Source organism: Dama dama, chromosome X (genome assembly GCF_033118175.1).
Source record: "Dama dama isolate Ldn47 chromosome X, ASM3311817v1, whole genome shotgun sequence".
Classification (NCBI taxonomy): domain Eukaryota; kingdom Metazoa; phylum Chordata; class Mammalia; order Artiodactyla; family Cervidae; genus Dama; species Dama dama.
The window spans coordinates 61,974,478-61,992,167 of NC_083714.1; the positions used below are offsets into that span (position 1 = coordinate 61,974,478).

General features: G+C 41.7%; 2 protein-coding genes across 2 annotated transcripts in view; both read left to right on the forward strand.

The window, feature by feature from the left end:
• Window positions 1-6,927: 6,927 nt before the first annotated feature.
• GPRASP1 (G protein-coupled receptor associated sorting protein 1) overlaps window positions 6,928-17,690 on the forward strand; it is a 93,287-nt gene continuing 82,524 nt past the window's right edge. Inside the window, 2 exon segments of the mRNA XM_061137041.1 lie at window positions 6,928-7,163; window positions 7,269-7,378. The gene's annotated coding sequence lies outside the window, so the exon portion shown is untranslated.
• On the forward strand, window positions 6,931-11,585 carry ARMCX5 (armadillo repeat containing X-linked 5). Its single transcript, XM_061137585.1, is given in 5 exon segments — window positions 6,931-6,942; window positions 7,269-7,378; window positions 8,879-8,958; window positions 9,580-9,756; window positions 9,759-11,585. Coding segments are annotated over 5 exon segments (1,881 nt in total). The 3' UTR covers window positions 11,261-11,585.

Genomic DNA, 17,690 nt, shown 5'->3' on the forward strand with positions numbered 1-17,690 from the left:
GAATACTGGAGTAGGTAACCATCCCCTTCTCCAGGGTGTCTTCCCAACCCAGGGATCAAATTCAGGTCTCCTGAATTGCAGGCAGATTCTTTACCATTTGAGGCACCAGGGAAGCCCCAGGATATTCCATACTTTTCCTAATAATTTTTCTTATATTTACTATTTTTTCTACTATGAGCATATATAACTTAGGTAATAAAAAATAAGTTAAAGGATTGGGAAAATAAACATTCCCAGAAAGTTCAATAGAAAAAAAATTGTGGTAGAAAAGAAGTTGAATTATTTTCAGAACCAAGTACATTTCTAAAGCAACATATGAATTCAGTTAAGAGTATGATCATGAGAACTATCTCATTGTTCTTTGTTTCTTCCAATGGAAGGGCCAAAATCTGGGACCACCCTAAAACAAAAAAGACGCCTAAAAATAGAAAGCGTATCTCCCATAATCATTATTTTCAACAGCTATCATTTCTGCTCTTTAGATGTTTATTGAGTGTCAAGAGTGCTGTTTCACATCATGCTTTTGTGTGGATTCAGATACAGTCTCCTCAATGAAAAGCAACATTATCTGTTATAGTAGTAGCAGTATCTTTACAGCATTTATTATGAATTTACCCAGTAAAATAGATTGTGACTCTCACAGGAGAATATGCAATTAAGGGCATCTTGGAAGCTTGTTCTTCAAATCTGGAGGATAAGCCATCTACCCTCATTAAAGCCATTTCAGAATTGGAAATTGTTAAGCCAACCAATGGGCCTTTTTCACTGTCTTTTACTAACATGGTGGCCCATCTTAGAGTCCATGTGTGTAAGTCTGAGAAGTTGGAGCATTTCTAAGAATATGTGTTGTGTTTTCGTGCACCCCAGTGTTCATCGCAGTACTGTTTATAATAGCCAGGACATGGAAGCAACCTAGATGCCCATCAGCAGATGAATGGATAAGGAAGCTATGGTACATATATACAATGGAATTTTACTCAGTCATTAAAAAGAATTCATTTGAATCAGTTCTAATGAGATGGATGAAACTGGAGCCCATTATACAGAGTGAAGTAAGCCAGAAAGAGAAAGACCATTACAGTATACTAACACATATATATGGAATTTAGAAAGATGGTAATGATAACCCTTTATGCAAAACAGAAAAAGAGACACAGATGTATAGAACAGACTTTTGGACTCTGTGGGAGAAGGCAAGGTTGGGATGATCTGAGAGAATAGCATGGAAACAAGTATACTATCAAGGGTGAAACAGATCACCAGCCCAGGTTGGATGCATGAGACAAGTGCTCAGGGCTGGTGCACTGGGAAGACCCAGAGGGATGGGATGGGGAGGGAGGCGGGAGGGGGGATCGGAATGGGGAACACATATAAATCCATGGCTGATTCACGTCAATGTATGGCAAAAACCACTACAATACTGTAAAGTAATTAGCCTCCAACTAATACAAATAAATGAAAAAAAAAGAGAATTATTCCTTAAAAAAAGAATATGTGTTGTGTTTTAAATATCCTCTAAGACATGCTTTATTTAAATTGAAATTTATTTTTGAATAGTTATAAATATGAGGTTTAAAATTTAAAAAGAACATGAAAAGTTCATACAAGTAAGTCTCCAAGTCTCTTTCACATCTTTGACTGTCTATCAATAGGTCATCCTCCAAAAGAGATAAGCCACCAACAATGTATAAGAATGCCAGTTTTCCCACCTCTTCTCCATTCCAATTTGTTCTCCATTCCAATACAGTATACTGTATTGGTCTTTATCTTTCCAATTTGCCAATATGATTGATGAGAAATAGTATATCATTGTAATTATAATTTGCACTTCTGTTATTGTCAGAGAGGTGAAACATTTTCTCGTATATTTGAGAAACATTGTCTTTTGATGAACAACGATCTACTATTTTTCTACTGGGTTGCTGGTCATTGGTCTTTTCTTTATGAATTCATAGAGGTTTGCTATATATTAAGGAGGTTAGTAAGGTACAGTTTCAAGTATGAAAAGAAGACAGAAAATGATAAAAACCTCTTATCAAATGTGTTCCCCCAAATGTTCATTGCAATGCATGTTAAGATATGCCAGATTTATTTCCAAAATATATTAAATCAAATTCTTTGCTTCCTTCCTCCACTGAAAATTAGAGAGCATCTTCAGTGTGGCAAACTCTAGGCAAAGCCTTTGGTTTACAGACATCAAAGTGAAAAGTGAAGGTGTTAGTCACTCAGTCCTGTCAGACTCTGTGATTCCATGGACTGTAGCCCATCAGGCTCATCTGTCCATGGAATTATTCCAGCAAGAATACTGGAGTGGGTAGCCATTCCCTTCTGCAAGGAACCTTCCTGACTTCAGGGATCGAATCCAGGTCTCCTGCATCGCAGGCAGATTCTTTACCATCTGAGCCACCAGGGAAAGACAAAGACAAACCTAGAGACAGGTCTTGATCTACAAACAGTAGAAGGTACCATGGAATTCTCATGACTAAACGGCCCTTCGCTTGTTCCAACTTGAAAAGAATACATATATTCAGGGAGAATGAGCGATGCATTCATTAGGCAGGACACAGTGGTGAGAGAAGAGGAGGAGTCAGGAGAGCAGTTCAAGGATCTGCCATGAGAAGCGTGTGGGTAGTGTCCCTTTTCCTTAAAGAGAACAGTGTAAGAGGAGCCAGGACTGCTCCTACATGGTGCCTGACCCCTGGCTGTGGGGTGAGAAACAGGGAGGATTGTCTGAGCAGGTGCAGGTCCTGACAGGAAAAGATCCTCTTTCCTGGGCAACTGTGGGGACAGTGAAACGGTAAAGTGTGCCACCACTGAGACTGAGAAAACAGCAGTGTGGCAGAAAGAATGACTACACTGGGCAGACAAGTGGTTCATCTCCTCAGGCCAGAGGTCTATCAGGGGCTGCCTTCCCTTAGAAGAGGGGCATATGGCTTGGCCTCCATAGGTGCGCCTTTCCACCTTCCTGCCCATGGCCCCAGAAACAATGAAAGCAGAACTGCAGAGGGCCCAGAATCTCTGGGGTGGTCTGGCTTCAAACTGCTTCTCCTCTCCTCCTTTTCTGATATTTCCTCTACCCCACCTGACTTTTTATGCTTATAATATGGTTGGTGTAAGAAGGCCTTAAAAACATCTGAGAAAAGACAAGTGAAAGACAAAGGAGAAAAGGAAAGATATACCCATCTGAATGCAGAGTTCCAAGAAGCAAGGAGAGATAAGAAAGCCTTCTTAACAGAACAATGCAAAGAAATAGAGGGAAAAAAGAGAATGGGAAAGACGAGAGATCTCTTCAAGAAAACTAGAGATACCAATGGAACATTTCATGCAAAAATGAGTGCAATAAAGGACAGAAATGGTATGGGCCTAACAGAAGCAAAAGACATTAAGAAGAGGTGTCAAGAATACACAGAATAACTGTACAGAAAAGCTCTTAATCACCTGGATAACCAGAATGGGGTGATCACTCACCTACAGCCAGACATCCTGGAGTGTGAAGTCAAGTGGGCCTCCGGTAGCATAACTACAAACAAAGCTAGTGGAGATGATGGAATTCCAGCTGAGCTATTTCAAATCCTAAAAGAGGATGCTGTTAAAGTGCTGCACTCAATATGCCAGCAAATTTTGAAAACTAAGCAGTGGCCACAGGACTGGAAAAGGTCAATTTTCATTCCAATCCCAGAGAAGGGCAATGCCAAAGAATGTTCAAACTACCTCACAATTTCACTCATTTCACATGCTAGCAAGGTAATGCTCAAAATCCTTCAAGCTAGGCTTCAATAGTACGTGAACAAAGAACATCCAGATATTCAAGCTGGTTTAGAAAAGGCAGAGGAATCAGAGATCAAATTGCCAACATCCGTTGGAGCATCAAAAAAAGCAAGGTAATTCCACAAAAACATCTACTTCTGCTGCATTGACTACACTGAAGTCTTTGACTGTGTGGATCACAACAAACTGAAAACTTATTAAGGAGATGGGAATACCAGACAACCTTACATGTCTCCTAACAAACCTGTATGCAGGTCAAGAAGTAACAGTTAGAACTGAACATGGGAAAACAGACAGGTTCAAAACTGGGAAAGGAGTATGTCAAGGCTGTATATTGTCACACTGCTTATTTAACTTATATGTAGAGTACATCATGCAAAATGCTGGGCTGGATGAAGTTCAAGCTGGAATCAAGATTGACAGGAGAAATATCAGTAACTTCAGATATGCAGATGACACCACCCTAATGGCAGAAAGCAAAGAGGAACCAAGAGCCTCTTGAAGAGGGTGAAAGAGGAGAGTGAAAAAGCTGGCTTAAAACTCAACATCAGGTCTTATCATTTCATGGCAAATAGATGGGAAAAAATGGAAACAGTGAGATACTTCATTTTCTTGGGCTCCGAAATCACTGGTGACTGCAGCCATGAAATTAAAAGACGCTTGCTCCTTGGAAGAAAAGCTATGACAAACCTAGACAGTGTATTAAAAAGCAGAGACATCACCTTGCTGATAAATGTCCATATAGTCAAAGCTATGATTTTTCTAGTAGTCATGTATGGACGTGAGAGCTGGACCATAAAAAAAGTGAAGAGCTGAAGAATTGAGGCTTTTGTACTGTGGTGCTGGAGAAGACTCTTGAGAGCCCTTTGGACAGCAAGAAAATAAAACCAGTCAATCCTAAAGGAAATCAATCCTGAATATTCATTGGAAGGACTGATGCTGAAGCTGAAGCTCCAATACTTTGGCCTCTTGACGCAAGTCGACTCATTGGAAAAGGCCCTGATGTTGGGAAAGATTGATGGGCAGGAGGAGTAGGGAGAAACTGAGAATGAGATAGCTGGACGGCATCATCATCAACTCAATAGACATGAGTTTGAGCAAACTCCAGGAGATGGTGAAGGACAGGAAAGCCTGGAGGTCCTGCAGTTCATGCAGTTGCAAAGATTCCGACAGCACTGAGCAACTGAACAACAATATGGTGGTGAGGCATAAAGAGGGGTCCGCAATGAGATAGTTTGGCATTTAACCCATTCTCATTCAGTGCTGCTTTCTTAACTCTCTTCCATTTCATATTCCATTTTAGGTGATAAATAAGGAAACCCTGTGGAGGGGGTATGGGAGTGTGTCGGGGAGGGGGGAGGGAGGTATTTAAGGGTACAAAGATATTTGAGTACTCATCCTCTTCTATGAGTACAGAATTGTTTTCCACATACCCATAATCAGGCCCATGCATATTTAGGCGCAGAAAATATTGTGGGTGTTCAGAGGGGAGGCAGGGCATAAGAATGGCATATGTACACACCTGCCTAATATGGTATTAATATGCTTCTCTCCATACATCTGTGCTTTCCCTATATTCTCAACCCACCTTACCCTCAACTATTTCTGTGCAAGAAATAAAGCAGACAATAAGGGCCAGAGACTTAGAGAAGAACAAGACCAAGGTGTTTGACATTGATCAGCACATCCGACCAAAGCAGATTTCCACACACCCCAACCCATTCATTGGGCAAATGGATTGCTGGGAATGGCAGTTTGGAGGGGCTTGAGAAACCTGTATACAGGTCAGGAAGCAACAGTTAGAACTGGACATAGAACAACTGACTGGTTCCAAATAAGAAAAGGAGTACATCAAGGCTGTATATTGTCACCCGGCTTATTTAACTTATAGGCAGAGTACATCATGAGAAACGCTGGGCTGGAGGAAGCACAATCTGGAATCAAGATTGCCAGGAGAAATATCAGTAACCTCAGATATGCAGATGACACCACCCTTATGGCAGAAAGTGAAGAAGAACTAAAGAGCCTCTTGATGAAAGTGAAAGAGGAGAGTGAAAAAGTTGGCTTAAAGCTAAGATCATGGCATCCGGTCCCATCATTTCATGGCAAATAGATGGGGAAACAGTGGCTGACTCTATTTTTCTGGGTTCCAAAATCACTGTGGATGGTGATTACAGCCATTAAATTAAAAGACGTTTGCTCCTTGGAAGGAAAGTTATGACCAATCTAGACAGCATATTAAAAAGCAGGTCCGTCTAGTCAAGGCTATGGTTTTTCCAGTGATCATGTATGGGTGTGAGAGTTGGACTATAAAGAAAGCTGAGCACCGAAGAATTGATGCTTTTGAACTGTGGTGTTGGAGAAGACTCTTGAGAGTCCCTTGGACTGCAAGGAGATCCAACCAGTCCATCCTAAAGGAGATCAGTCCTGGGTGTTCACTGGAAGGACTGATGTTGAAGCTGAAACTCCAGTACTTTGGCCACCTGATGCAAAGATCTGACTCATTTGAAAAGACCATGATTCTGCGAAAGATTGAGGGTGGGAGGAGAAGGGGACAACAGAGGATGAGATGGTTGGATGGCATCAGCGACACAATGGACATGGGTTTGGGTGGACTCCGGGAGTTGGTGATGGACAGGGAGGCCTGGCGTGCTGCAGTTCATGGGGTCGCAAAGAGTCGGACACGACTGAGCGAATGAACTGAACTTTCATGGAAGGGCTTCTCTCATGGAAGGGACGCATAGTTTCGGAATAGAGGAGAATTTACCTTCTTGTGTCAGTCTTGAGCCTGTCGGTCCTGAGCTTCTTTCCCGACCTTTACCCAGACCCCTAACCCCACCCCTAGCTGCGGACCTCGGACTTTGGAGAGCAGAATGTGTAAAAACTATATTTTGGTATCTGTCTGCTCATCAGGTCAGAGCTGATTCACTGACTCCACGTCCCGAAAGGCGTACACATTTCAGTTCAGGGGAAAAGACTGTAGGTTTGTGGTAGGGGAGCTCTCTAAGAGAAAGGAACTAATACCAGATCCTTTCGTTTAGTCGGCTTCTCACCCACCAGAGAGGCTTTCTCTATATCCAAACTCCGCCACCGCCCACTCCAGCAGCCTAAACAACCAGGGTGGGCGGGACCGGGCTCGCCGGAAGAGGAAGGAGCGGCGCTATGCAAAGCGTGGTATCACTCCGCTTCCGTAAAGCCGGATCCCCTTCAACTCCCCTTTAGCCACTCTGGTTGTCGGTTTTGTTTTTTTGGATGAGGCCAGACAAAGTCTGCTGAGGAAATGGTGGCTGTTAAAGATTTACTAGGAGCGGGTCCCTGAGATGTCCTGGGGACAAGAAGAAGGAAATACCAAAAAGTGACAATCGTATGCCAATTGCGGTCCTTCATCTGATAAAGTAGGTATCTCGTCCTGAGTCCCAGGTGCCGGGCCTGTCTCCAAGCAGTCGGCGCCATTGTCTCATGTCCTTGAGCTCATCTGACTGTCTGTCCCTCTTTCTTAGGTGTCTGCACCCCCTCGAGGCAAGGAAATGAGAAAACTACTTCTCATCCAAGCGGAGCAGGTCAATGAAGAGGCGGGCACTGCTTGGGAGTGTGGATACGGGTGTCAGAGGTGAACGTGGGCGATGTGACTTGGTCCTGGGGTGCACGGGGTTGGTGAGAGGCAAAGAGGGACAGGGGTCGTTTGCGTGGCACACAATGATAAATGAATGATCTGCCTCTTGCAAGCTTGGCTTCCAGACACTGCACCCCGCCACCATGTTTGGGGCGAGAAAGGAGTGTAGTAGCGGCCTCTAGCGGAGGAATGGTGGATTACAGTAATAGGAGGAGGAGGGTCTCCTGCTGTTGGTGAGAGCTGTTGTCTGCAGAGCCCTGGGAGGGAGAGTGTGAAAAGAGGTTGTAAGTGTTTGATAATCAAGGCCCCGGGTTAGAAGAGAGTCTCCTGTCCTGATTACTAGGCTGAGTATTAATAACCAGGTCTCTCCCACTGTCTTTTCATTGCGTCATTGAGTGTGTATCATGTGTTTATTTGTGTAGGTCTGTTTCTACGTTTGTGGTACTCCATGTTTCTGTAAACATGATCTGTAGGGGGTAGTGAACCTCAAAAGGAGGAGTAAGAAAAAGAAAATTTGCATAACCTCTGTAGAGAAGGCAGTGCTTCGGTGTGGTAGGTGGCTAGGACTAGAGCAGGTAGGGATCTAGGGGTAACGCAGCATCTCCTTTCTGCCAGTTTTCTAAACCATCCTCCCTTTTCCTATAGTGTTGAAGAAAATGACAGGCTTTGGGGAGAAGAAGGAAACATAAGAACATGAAAGTAATACTTTTCATTGATTTCCAAAGCAACTTCAATGGTTTGAGCATTCCATCCTTCCTACCAGCAGCACAGTCTTGCAGCGATTTTTGAGTTGTCTCTGCAGGGGAATTGTCAGACTGAGAATGGAGCAGAGGAGCTTGGGGCTTGGGGGAGGAGAGAAAGAAAGAGAAATTTTTGGCAGTCAGGTACTTGTATCTAGAAAGGATCAATGTCCTAGGTGCTGATCTCTACCAAGGACTCAATCTCCACTGTCTTCTGTGTCTGTATTTATATATTTATCTCTGCACTTATGAGTCTTTGTGTGTAGATCTGTCTTTTGGTTTGCATACCTCTCAGTTGTTGTGAAGACTTGTAAATGGGAATGCAACTTGAAGCTTGGCAATAATGAGGAAGAGAAATAAGCCCTGTATCTGCTTAGATTGGTGTGAGGGTAGAGCGATTGAGATTATGGAATTATCTGTCTTTTCTGTTTTGCCAGTTTACTAACCTGTTTAGTCTTCTGCCAATTTAGGTGGAAGCCTTCCTAAGCTTTAGGGGTACAGAAGGGTAATACCTGCTTTTGTTACTTTCCACTTCGTTTTCCTAGCCCAGTTCTGAAACAGGGAAATATTAGGGCAGTCTCTGAAGAGGAATATGATGGGAAACAGGGAGGAGGAATGGTCCTGAATGAAGCAGGGCAATGGGGGAAAGGGACCAGAAGGAGGGAAACACTAGACAAACTACAAATGTAGGGACCAGGGACCAAGGTCAGTCTACCAAGAGATCAGTTTGCATATCCTCCTATTTATTTGTCCATAGATCTGCCTTTAGGTCTGCTGTGAGTCTTGTCATCACTGGAAACAAGGAAAGGAGGAGGAAATTACTGCAGATCAGTGAAGGTTTGTGTGTGTGGAGACTTCCTCAGTAGACCTGTAGGATGAAGTAGTGGAGATCTGCTTGGGTGCAGCAGAGGTAAAGAGTCAGCCTAGGGATTCTTCAGCCTCTCTCACTCCCATCCAACTTTCCCACTCTCCATACTCCCGTTTTGTGTCTGGAAAAAAGATTGATTTTACCTGCAATGGTAGGGGACATGAAATGGAGGAAGAGTTTGCTAATTATCTGCCTTCTACACTTAGAACTGAATTTCCATACTTTTCTGTTCCATGTTGTGCTTATCAACGTGGAAAAAAGTTAGAAAAAGACTCAAAGCCCCATTTCCTTCCTCCACTCCTAGGTCCAACTTCAGTGGCTGATCTGGTGGCCTTGGAGTGGCTGAAGACCACCATCCTCCACAGGGCTGTGCTCAGGCACACAGCCATCCTTCCCTTCCCTGAGTGAGCTTCTTCTGCACGTTGTTTATATCACTGAGAGCCTGTAGTTTGAAAGGGGGCTGAGTGACAACTGGACTTTGTATGAAAACACCAACCTGAGAGAGACCTTCAGTCAAGGCTGAGACAGGGTTGGGGATGTATAACGTGGCCTTGCCTGTAACTTGGATCGTGACTGACTTCCGTGCTGAGGCAAGGGCAGAGGAGGGGCTGGGGTTGGCCTGAAAGCTGGCATCCGTGGCCCTGCCAACGCTAAAGCCAAGGCTAAGATCCAAGCCAAGGCTAAGATCCAAGCCAAGGCAGTGGCTGAGGCAGAACTGAAAACAGGACTGGTGACCCAGGCCAAGGCTGGGGATGGAGCAGTGGCCAAGACACAGTGACCTATGCTGAGGCCATGGCTATGGCAAGGCAAGTAAGCAAGATGGAATCTAAGACTAAGACTAGAGTCATGGCTGAGACCAAGGCAACCCCCCTGACAGAACCTAGTGTAGTGTCCCAAACCAAGTCAAAGGCCATGTCTATGTCCAGGCTCAGTGCTGTGACCAATTATAAAGGGAAGGCTGGTGTTGGAAGTGAAGCCAATATTGGTTCCAAAGACAACATTGGGCCCAGGTCCCAGAGAAGGAGCGAGGCCAGCATCAAGTTGAAGGTTGGGGACAGAGCTGGCAATGTAACTCAGTTCGGTGATGAGGATGAGGAAAATGTCTGTTCTTGGTTTTGGACTGGAGAAGAACCTAGTGTAGGATCCTGGTTCTGGCCTAAAGAAGACAACCCATTTCAAGTGTATAAGCCTCCAGCTAAGATCCAGGAAAAGCCTAAGCCTACACCCAAACCTGAACTTACTATAAAGCAAAAAGCAAAAGCATGGTCAAGGGCCAGGTTTTCTGTCCTAGTTCCGGTAGATGGAGGGGAGCAATCCTTACCTCCAGGAGGGAATTGGACTCTGGTTGATACCTTGATTGAAACTCCACTAGGGATTCGACCTCTGACCAAAATCCCACCCTATGATGGGCCTTACTTTCAGACCTTAGCTGAGCTCAAAAAGCAGGTTAAGTATAGGGAAAAGTATGGGCCCAATCCAAAAACCTGTCGCTGCAAATCACGTGTTTTTAGTTTAGAGCCTAAAGAGTTTGATAAACTTGTTGCCCTGCTTAAGTTAACTAGGGATCCTTTCATTCATGAAATAGCTACAATGATAATGGGTGTCAGTCCTGCTTATCCATTTACCCAAGATATAATTCATGATGTAGGTATTACTGTTATGATTGAAAACTTGGTCAATAATCCCAATATTAAAGAACACCCTAGAACTTTAAATATGGTGGATGACAACTCTGAGTTTTCTGGAGAACCACAAATAGGAGAGTTGTACATAAATCAAATTTGTAAGGACATAATCTTTTATCCTTTGAACTCCCCTGAACAACTGTCTGGACTAAAATTATTAGTGCAGCTGAGTGTAAACTTTGAGTACCACCATATAATTGTCAATTACATTCCAGATTTCCTCACTTTGTTAAACAAGGGAAGTGTCAAAACCAAGTTTTATGTTTTAAAAGTGTGTTTGCACTTGTCTAAAAATCAAGCCAATACAAGAGAACTAATCAGTGCCAAAGTATTGTCATCATTGGTTGTGCCCTTTAACAAAAATGAGTCAAAGGCCAATATTCTTAATATCATTGAAATATTTGAGAATATAAATTTCCAATTTAAAAAGAAGGTGAAGCTATTTAGCAAGGAAGAGTTCACAAAATATGAACTTATTTCCATATTTCAGGGAGCAAAAGAGTTTGGTCAGAAACTACAAGACTTAGCAGGGCACAGTGATCCTGAGGTGAGAGATAAAGTTATAAGATTAATACTCAAACTCTGAATAGCTGTATGTTCTCAGAAAACCTTTAGCAGTTTTTTTGGTGTTGTAATATGAAACCAATGCAACTTATAAGATAACTTATGCTATCTGTGCTGATTGAAGGAGCTAATTTTATGGATACCAAATGATCTTGACAGCTTGAATGTTTGTTGGTTTTCATTGTGCCATATAAGTTCAGATATTTTTAGTATTTTTGCAATATGACCTGATAATGAACCTATTCATCCTGAGTAAGTTATACTTCTGTGCTTTATATTAACATAAGTGTATTCATTTAATACTTCAATTACATGTGAATAAAGTTGCATGCTAAAACTGGTGAAAACATTGTCCTAGTTCTTCAGTTGAAGTCTAGTCAGAGGGATAAAACACCAATAACAGGATTATAAAGAGCACAGTCTGTGTCTATAGCGGGGTACAAACAACAAGTTTATGTTGACAGATCCTTTAGTTTCAACATGTTCAAGAAGGATAATCACTCTGTACACAAGAAGACAGGACTGTGCTACTAGCTGACATCTGGGCAGATCTGGGAAAAGGGGTGAAGATGTAGACTTTAGGAGTAAAGAAACACAGATGCTTTCATTCCAGTCTGAGTCTCAGAACTTGTGCTTAGCCTTTCACATATGATGTCTCATCAGGAAGATTTTTAACCTTCAAGAAAATTCCTGGTTCTCATCCCCAACTAGCAAAGCCATGGTAGTGTGGTTCTAAAAGGACCCAGTCTCATTGTGTACTCAACATCCAGGTGCCCATCTTTGGGGTACTGAGTTTACTGCTTCATCTGAGGCTCCCTCCCCCTGTATTCCTGGGTCTCAGAGGAGTGCCTTTCTAAGGTCTAACCACAGAAATTGCTTCATGGATAATCTCATTTGCCCCATCTTTATGACTGTTTGCTCTCATATTTGCTTTTATTTGCTGGCCAATGCTTCGGACTTGGTGATTTACACCTATGCTTGATGACAGTGCCTTGTTTGTGCTGATCCCTTTTGATTAGAGCTTAGCTCTATGAGACAGCCACAGGGTACCAAAGTCCTTTAGGAGTGTGTGGTTAGGAAGAAATTAATTCCCCTAATCCCACTATTTTATTTATTTGTACAGTTTACAGAGCTGAAGCCATGTTGTCTATACTACCTCAGCTCCTCCTGTTTATACCTAACAGAACCTAGGTTCTGGTTAAGAGTTTGTGGCATAGAATGCCAGAGTTTAGATTGGGATCTGGGGTCCCCTTTGCCTCTCCTACCTTCTATCTCCTTTGCTGTTATCATCCTCTTTCCTTAACTGCCAGCATTGGAAAATTGAGTATTGGAAAATGCAGTGTAGAAATACTGGTCTTTCTATTGAACTATCTCTCTCCTTACTTTTTATGTCTTTGAGGAGAAGGCCTAAACTGAAAAATCTCTATAAGATGTCATGCGCCCCTAGTTTTAGCAATTATCTTTAATTTCTATTACGGTCAAATCTGAATCTATCTTCTGTATATCTAGGAGTTGAAATGAAGGACAGCCACACATGTGCATTAAGGGTGCAAAAATGCAGGCCGGCTTTTTGCAACATACAGTTGCAACTTAGATGATATTTGAAGTTCTTTATAACTTGTTTTTAATCCACAGAACTCCCATAGCCTGGAATTCCATCTGTGGGTGCTGCCTTCAGAATTGGGGATCTTCACAGAACTGTTGGACCAGACCCTTTGGAAGTGTTCTGTGTCTCAAATGCCCTATGGAGCACACACTTAAAACAGTTGATAGCTGTAGAATTTTCCATCAGCTAAAGAGAAGGGTGAGTGTAGGGTGTGTATGTGTATCAAAGCAAGAAGCTGATGGTTTCTTCTTGGGTGGTAATTATGGAAGGCAGAATCAGTTTCCAAATTGTTCCTGGGGTGTACTTGAAGTCAAAACCCCATTGCTCGTCTCTTGTTTCATCTCCTTTCCTGGAAAAATAATTCAAGCAAATCCATGTAGTATCAGAGCTGATACAGATATTACTTATCTCAGTATGTTGCTGGCTTGGGGTAAAACCAGTGTAGATTTCTCATCTTCCCTGTCATTAAGTAAAACAAGAACTCTTCCTCTAATACAACTGGATCATTAGCATCTACTGACCCTTTGCTGTGCCCTTAATTTTAAAAGAGGAACTTTCAGAGGAAATCCATCTACAGATCACCAGATTCCCTAGCAAGGCTGTCAAGGCACAATATCCTTCAGTATCTTTCCATTGTCTGCATTATATGCCACTACGTGACCTGCATTCAACCTACAGGGGACTTCAGGTTCTCTGAAACACCTTAGGTGAGAAATCCTGGTCCACAACTAACAGTTCATCCCTCAGTGAACCAGTGACCAAGCACAAACATCTTTAAGAAAAGAGGCACACTCCCATCCTTCAGTTTTCATAACAGATGATTTCTCCTGAGTCAAAACCAGTCTGATATGAAAAACAAAAACTTCTGTGGCTGTCATCCCTTGGTATATAAATCTCAAGTGGATAAAAAACCAAAGGAAATGACTCAAAGGTTGTACCTTTTCCACTTGAGATTCCTGTTAAAGTAATGTGATTTTTCTGGTATACCAAGAACAGTGGTAGGAACTTTTATGATTTACATAAATCCATTAATGTCATTATATATGTAGTAAAGTTTTGAAATATAATATTAAAATTTCCAAAGATAGCCTAGATGAACAACACAGTTAATTCCCTCTCTCTCTTCATTCTGCAAGAAACATGGCTCCATTGAACAGAAAAAATTCTTTTCGGGGACTGTTGTGGCCACCCCTCAGAGATGAAATACATTATCACTCCAGATTTTGTTCAGATGCCGATATTGATAATGTCACACATATATACACACCAAGACAGTGTAAAAAGTTATTACTCAATAATGAGGCTTTCTGGGCAGAGCAGGGTAGCTCCCAGACAGGTCTGAAAATAGCTTAAGAGAATAGGACAAGAAGATGACCTTTGGGTTTTATGATAGCTAGGAGATGGGTTCAGAGTGAGGGTTCCTGCAGGTGGTTTGAAATTTTGCCAGTGCCTAAGGAGGGAGCACCTTGGCTTTTTGATCAGCTTGCCCAAATGTGGGGCAGAGGGGGAAGATATCAACTTATTCATATGTGGAGCAGAGGAGAGGGAGGGGTGAGGCTTGAAACCTATCAAGTAGTCAAAGTTAAAAATATGAAGTCAGCCTCTTTATTATAGGGACTGTAACGTATCAGCTTTTTTTTTTTTTTTTAACCAGTCATAACTTAAAGCATATACAGATAAGTTTCTATTGTGATTGAAGCAAAAAATCATTTTTGGTTAATCAAACTTCCCTGAAATAGTTTTCTTCTGGCATCTTTGTCCCCAGAGTTCAATCTACCAGAATATCCTAAGAGTTACAACGATTTAATAAACCAGTGACATGGATATCTTGAGTAACTTAAGTGTTGACTCCACTACATCAGTAACAGGATTTGATGAATAATATAATGAATAAGAAGTATTTTCCTTAAACACTTCTCAGAGCAAAACCATGAAACTTACTCAGTTTGGCTTTAAAATTAGCAACATGCTTCAAAGAATGCCATTGATAAATTAAAAAGACAACTCATAGGATAGAAAATATTTGCAAATCATATATATGATATGGAACTGGCATCCAGAATATATAATGAACTCTTGCCACTCAATAAAGACAAATAAAAAGCAATTAAAATAGCAAAGGATTTGATTAGACATGTTTTCAAAGAAGATATGTAAATGTCCAATAAACACATGAAAATATGCCCAATATCTTGAGAGAGCTGCAAATCAAAACCACAGTGATACCATTTCACACCCACTGGATGGCTATAATTCATTAAAAAATGGATAATAGTGTTGGCAAAGATGTAAAAATTTGGAACCCTTGAACCTGCTAGTGGAAATGTAAAAAGTTGCAGCCAACATACAAAATAATTTGGCAGTTTCTCTAGGGTGTGTGTTAGTCGCTCAGGCATGTCTGAATGTTTGGGACACTATGGACCGTAGCCCACCAGGCTCCTCTGCCCATGTCCAGTATTCTACAGGCAAGAATACTAGAGTGGATTGCAATTCCCTTCTCCAGGGAATCTTCCTGACCCAAGGATCGAACCTGGGTCTCCTGCATTTCAGGTGGATTCTTTACTGCCTAAGCTACCAGGGAAGCCCAGTGTACCATGTCTTAATTATGTAACACCCAAGTTTGAATTGATATCAGCTTAGTTTCAAGAGTAAAAGTCTCTCCTTACCGCTCAATTTCCCTCTTTATGTTATTGTCACAAATTAGATCTCTATACATCATGTCCATTAGTACAGAGTTTTAGTTATAGTTTGTGCATTTGGCTTTTAAAATACAGTATAAATTTACCCATGTTGTGACAAATGGCATGATTTCATTCTTTTTTTTAATTAATTTATTTTTTACTGAAGGATAATTGCTTTACAGAATTTTGCTGTTTTCTGTTAACTTCATTCTTTTTTAAGGCTGAGTAATCTCTGTGTGTGTGTGTGTGTGTGTGTGTGTGTGTGTATCTTCTTTTTCCATTCATCTGTTGATGGACATCTAGGTTGTTTCCACATTTTGGCTAATGTAAATAATGCCGCAGTGAATATAGGGTGCATATATCTTTTAAAATTAGTGTTTTTGTGTTCTTCAGTTAAATACTCAGAAGTGGGGTTGCTTGATGGTATGCCAGTTCTATTTTTTATTTTTTGAGCAACTGTTTTCCATAGTGGCTGTACCAGTTTACATTCCCACCAGCAGGTGAATAAGGGTTCCTTTTTTTCCACATCCTTGCCAACATGTTACTTCTTGTCTTTTTGATAATAGCCATTCTAACAAGTATGAGGTAATATCACGATGTGGTTTAAATTTGCATTTCCCTGATGACTAGTGATGTTGAGCATCTTTTCATGTGTCTATTGGCCTTCTGTATGTCCTTTAGAGGAATGTCCATTCAGGTTCTGTGCCCATTTTTTTAAATCTGATTGTTCATTTTTCTTTTCATATTGAATTATGTGATTTTTTAATAATTTTGATATGAACCCCTTATCAGATATATCATTTACAATTATTTTCTCCCATTCCATATCTTGTTCTTTCATTTTGCTGATGGTTTGCTAGGTGAAATAAGTCAGAGAAAGACAAGTACCATATAAACTCACTTATATGTGGAATCTAAAAAACGAAACAAACAAAATGGAAACAGAGGGAGTTCTCTGCTGCCCTAGTGATTAGGATTCTGGGCTTTCACTGCTATCAGTTCAGTCACTCAGCCATGTCCGACTCTGCGACCCCATGAACCACAGCACGCCAAGCCTCCCTGTCCATCACCAACTCCCAAAGTCCACCCAAACCCATGTCCATCAAGTCGATGATGCCATCCAACCATCTCATCCTCTGTCGTCCCCTTCTCCACCTGCCCTCAATCTTTCCCAGCATCAGGGTCTTTTCTAATGAGTCAGCTTTTTGCATCAGGTGGCCAAAGTATTGGAGTTTCAGCTTCAACATCAGTCCTTCCAATGAACATTTCAGGACTGATCTCCTTTAGGATGGACTGGTTGGATCTCCTTGCAGTCCAAGGGACTCTCACGAGTCTTCTCCAACAACACAGTTCAAAAGCATCAATTCTTCGGTGCTCAGCTTTCTTTATAGTCCAGCTCTCACATCCATACATGATCACTGGAAAAACCATAGCCTTGACTAGACAGACCTTTGTTGACAAAGTAATGTCTCTGCTTTTTAATATGCTATCTAGATTGGTCATAACTTTCCTTCCAAGGAGTAAGCGTCTTTTAATTTCATGGCTGCAGTCACCATCTGCAGTGATTTTGGAGCCCAGAAAAATAAAGTCTGACACTGTTTCCACTGTTTCCCCATCTGTCTGCCATGAAGTGATGGGGCCGGATGCCATGATCTTAGTTTTCTGAATGTTGAGCTTTAAGCCAACTTTTTCACTCTCCTCTTTCACTTTCATCAAGAGGCTTTTTAGTTCCTCTTCACTTTCTGCCATAAGGGTGGTGTCATCTGCATAACTGAGGTTGTTGATATTTCTCCTGGCAGTCTTGATTCCAGCTTGTGCTTCCTCCAGCCCAGTGTTTCTCATGATGTACTCTGCCTATAAGTTAAATAAGCAGGATGACTATACAGCCTTGATGTACTCCTTTTCCTATTTGGAACCAGTCTGTTGTTCTATGTCCAGTTCTGACTGTTGCTTCCTGACCTGCATACAGGTTTCTCAAGAGGCAGGTCAGGTGGTCTGGTATGCCCATCTCTTTCAGAATTTGCCACAGTTTATTGTGATCCACGCAGTCAAAGGCTTTGGCATAGTCAATAAAGCAGAAATAGATGTTTTTCTGGAACTCTTGCTTTTTCAATGATCCAGCAGATGTTGGCAATTTGATCTCTGGTTCCTCTGCCTTTTCTAAA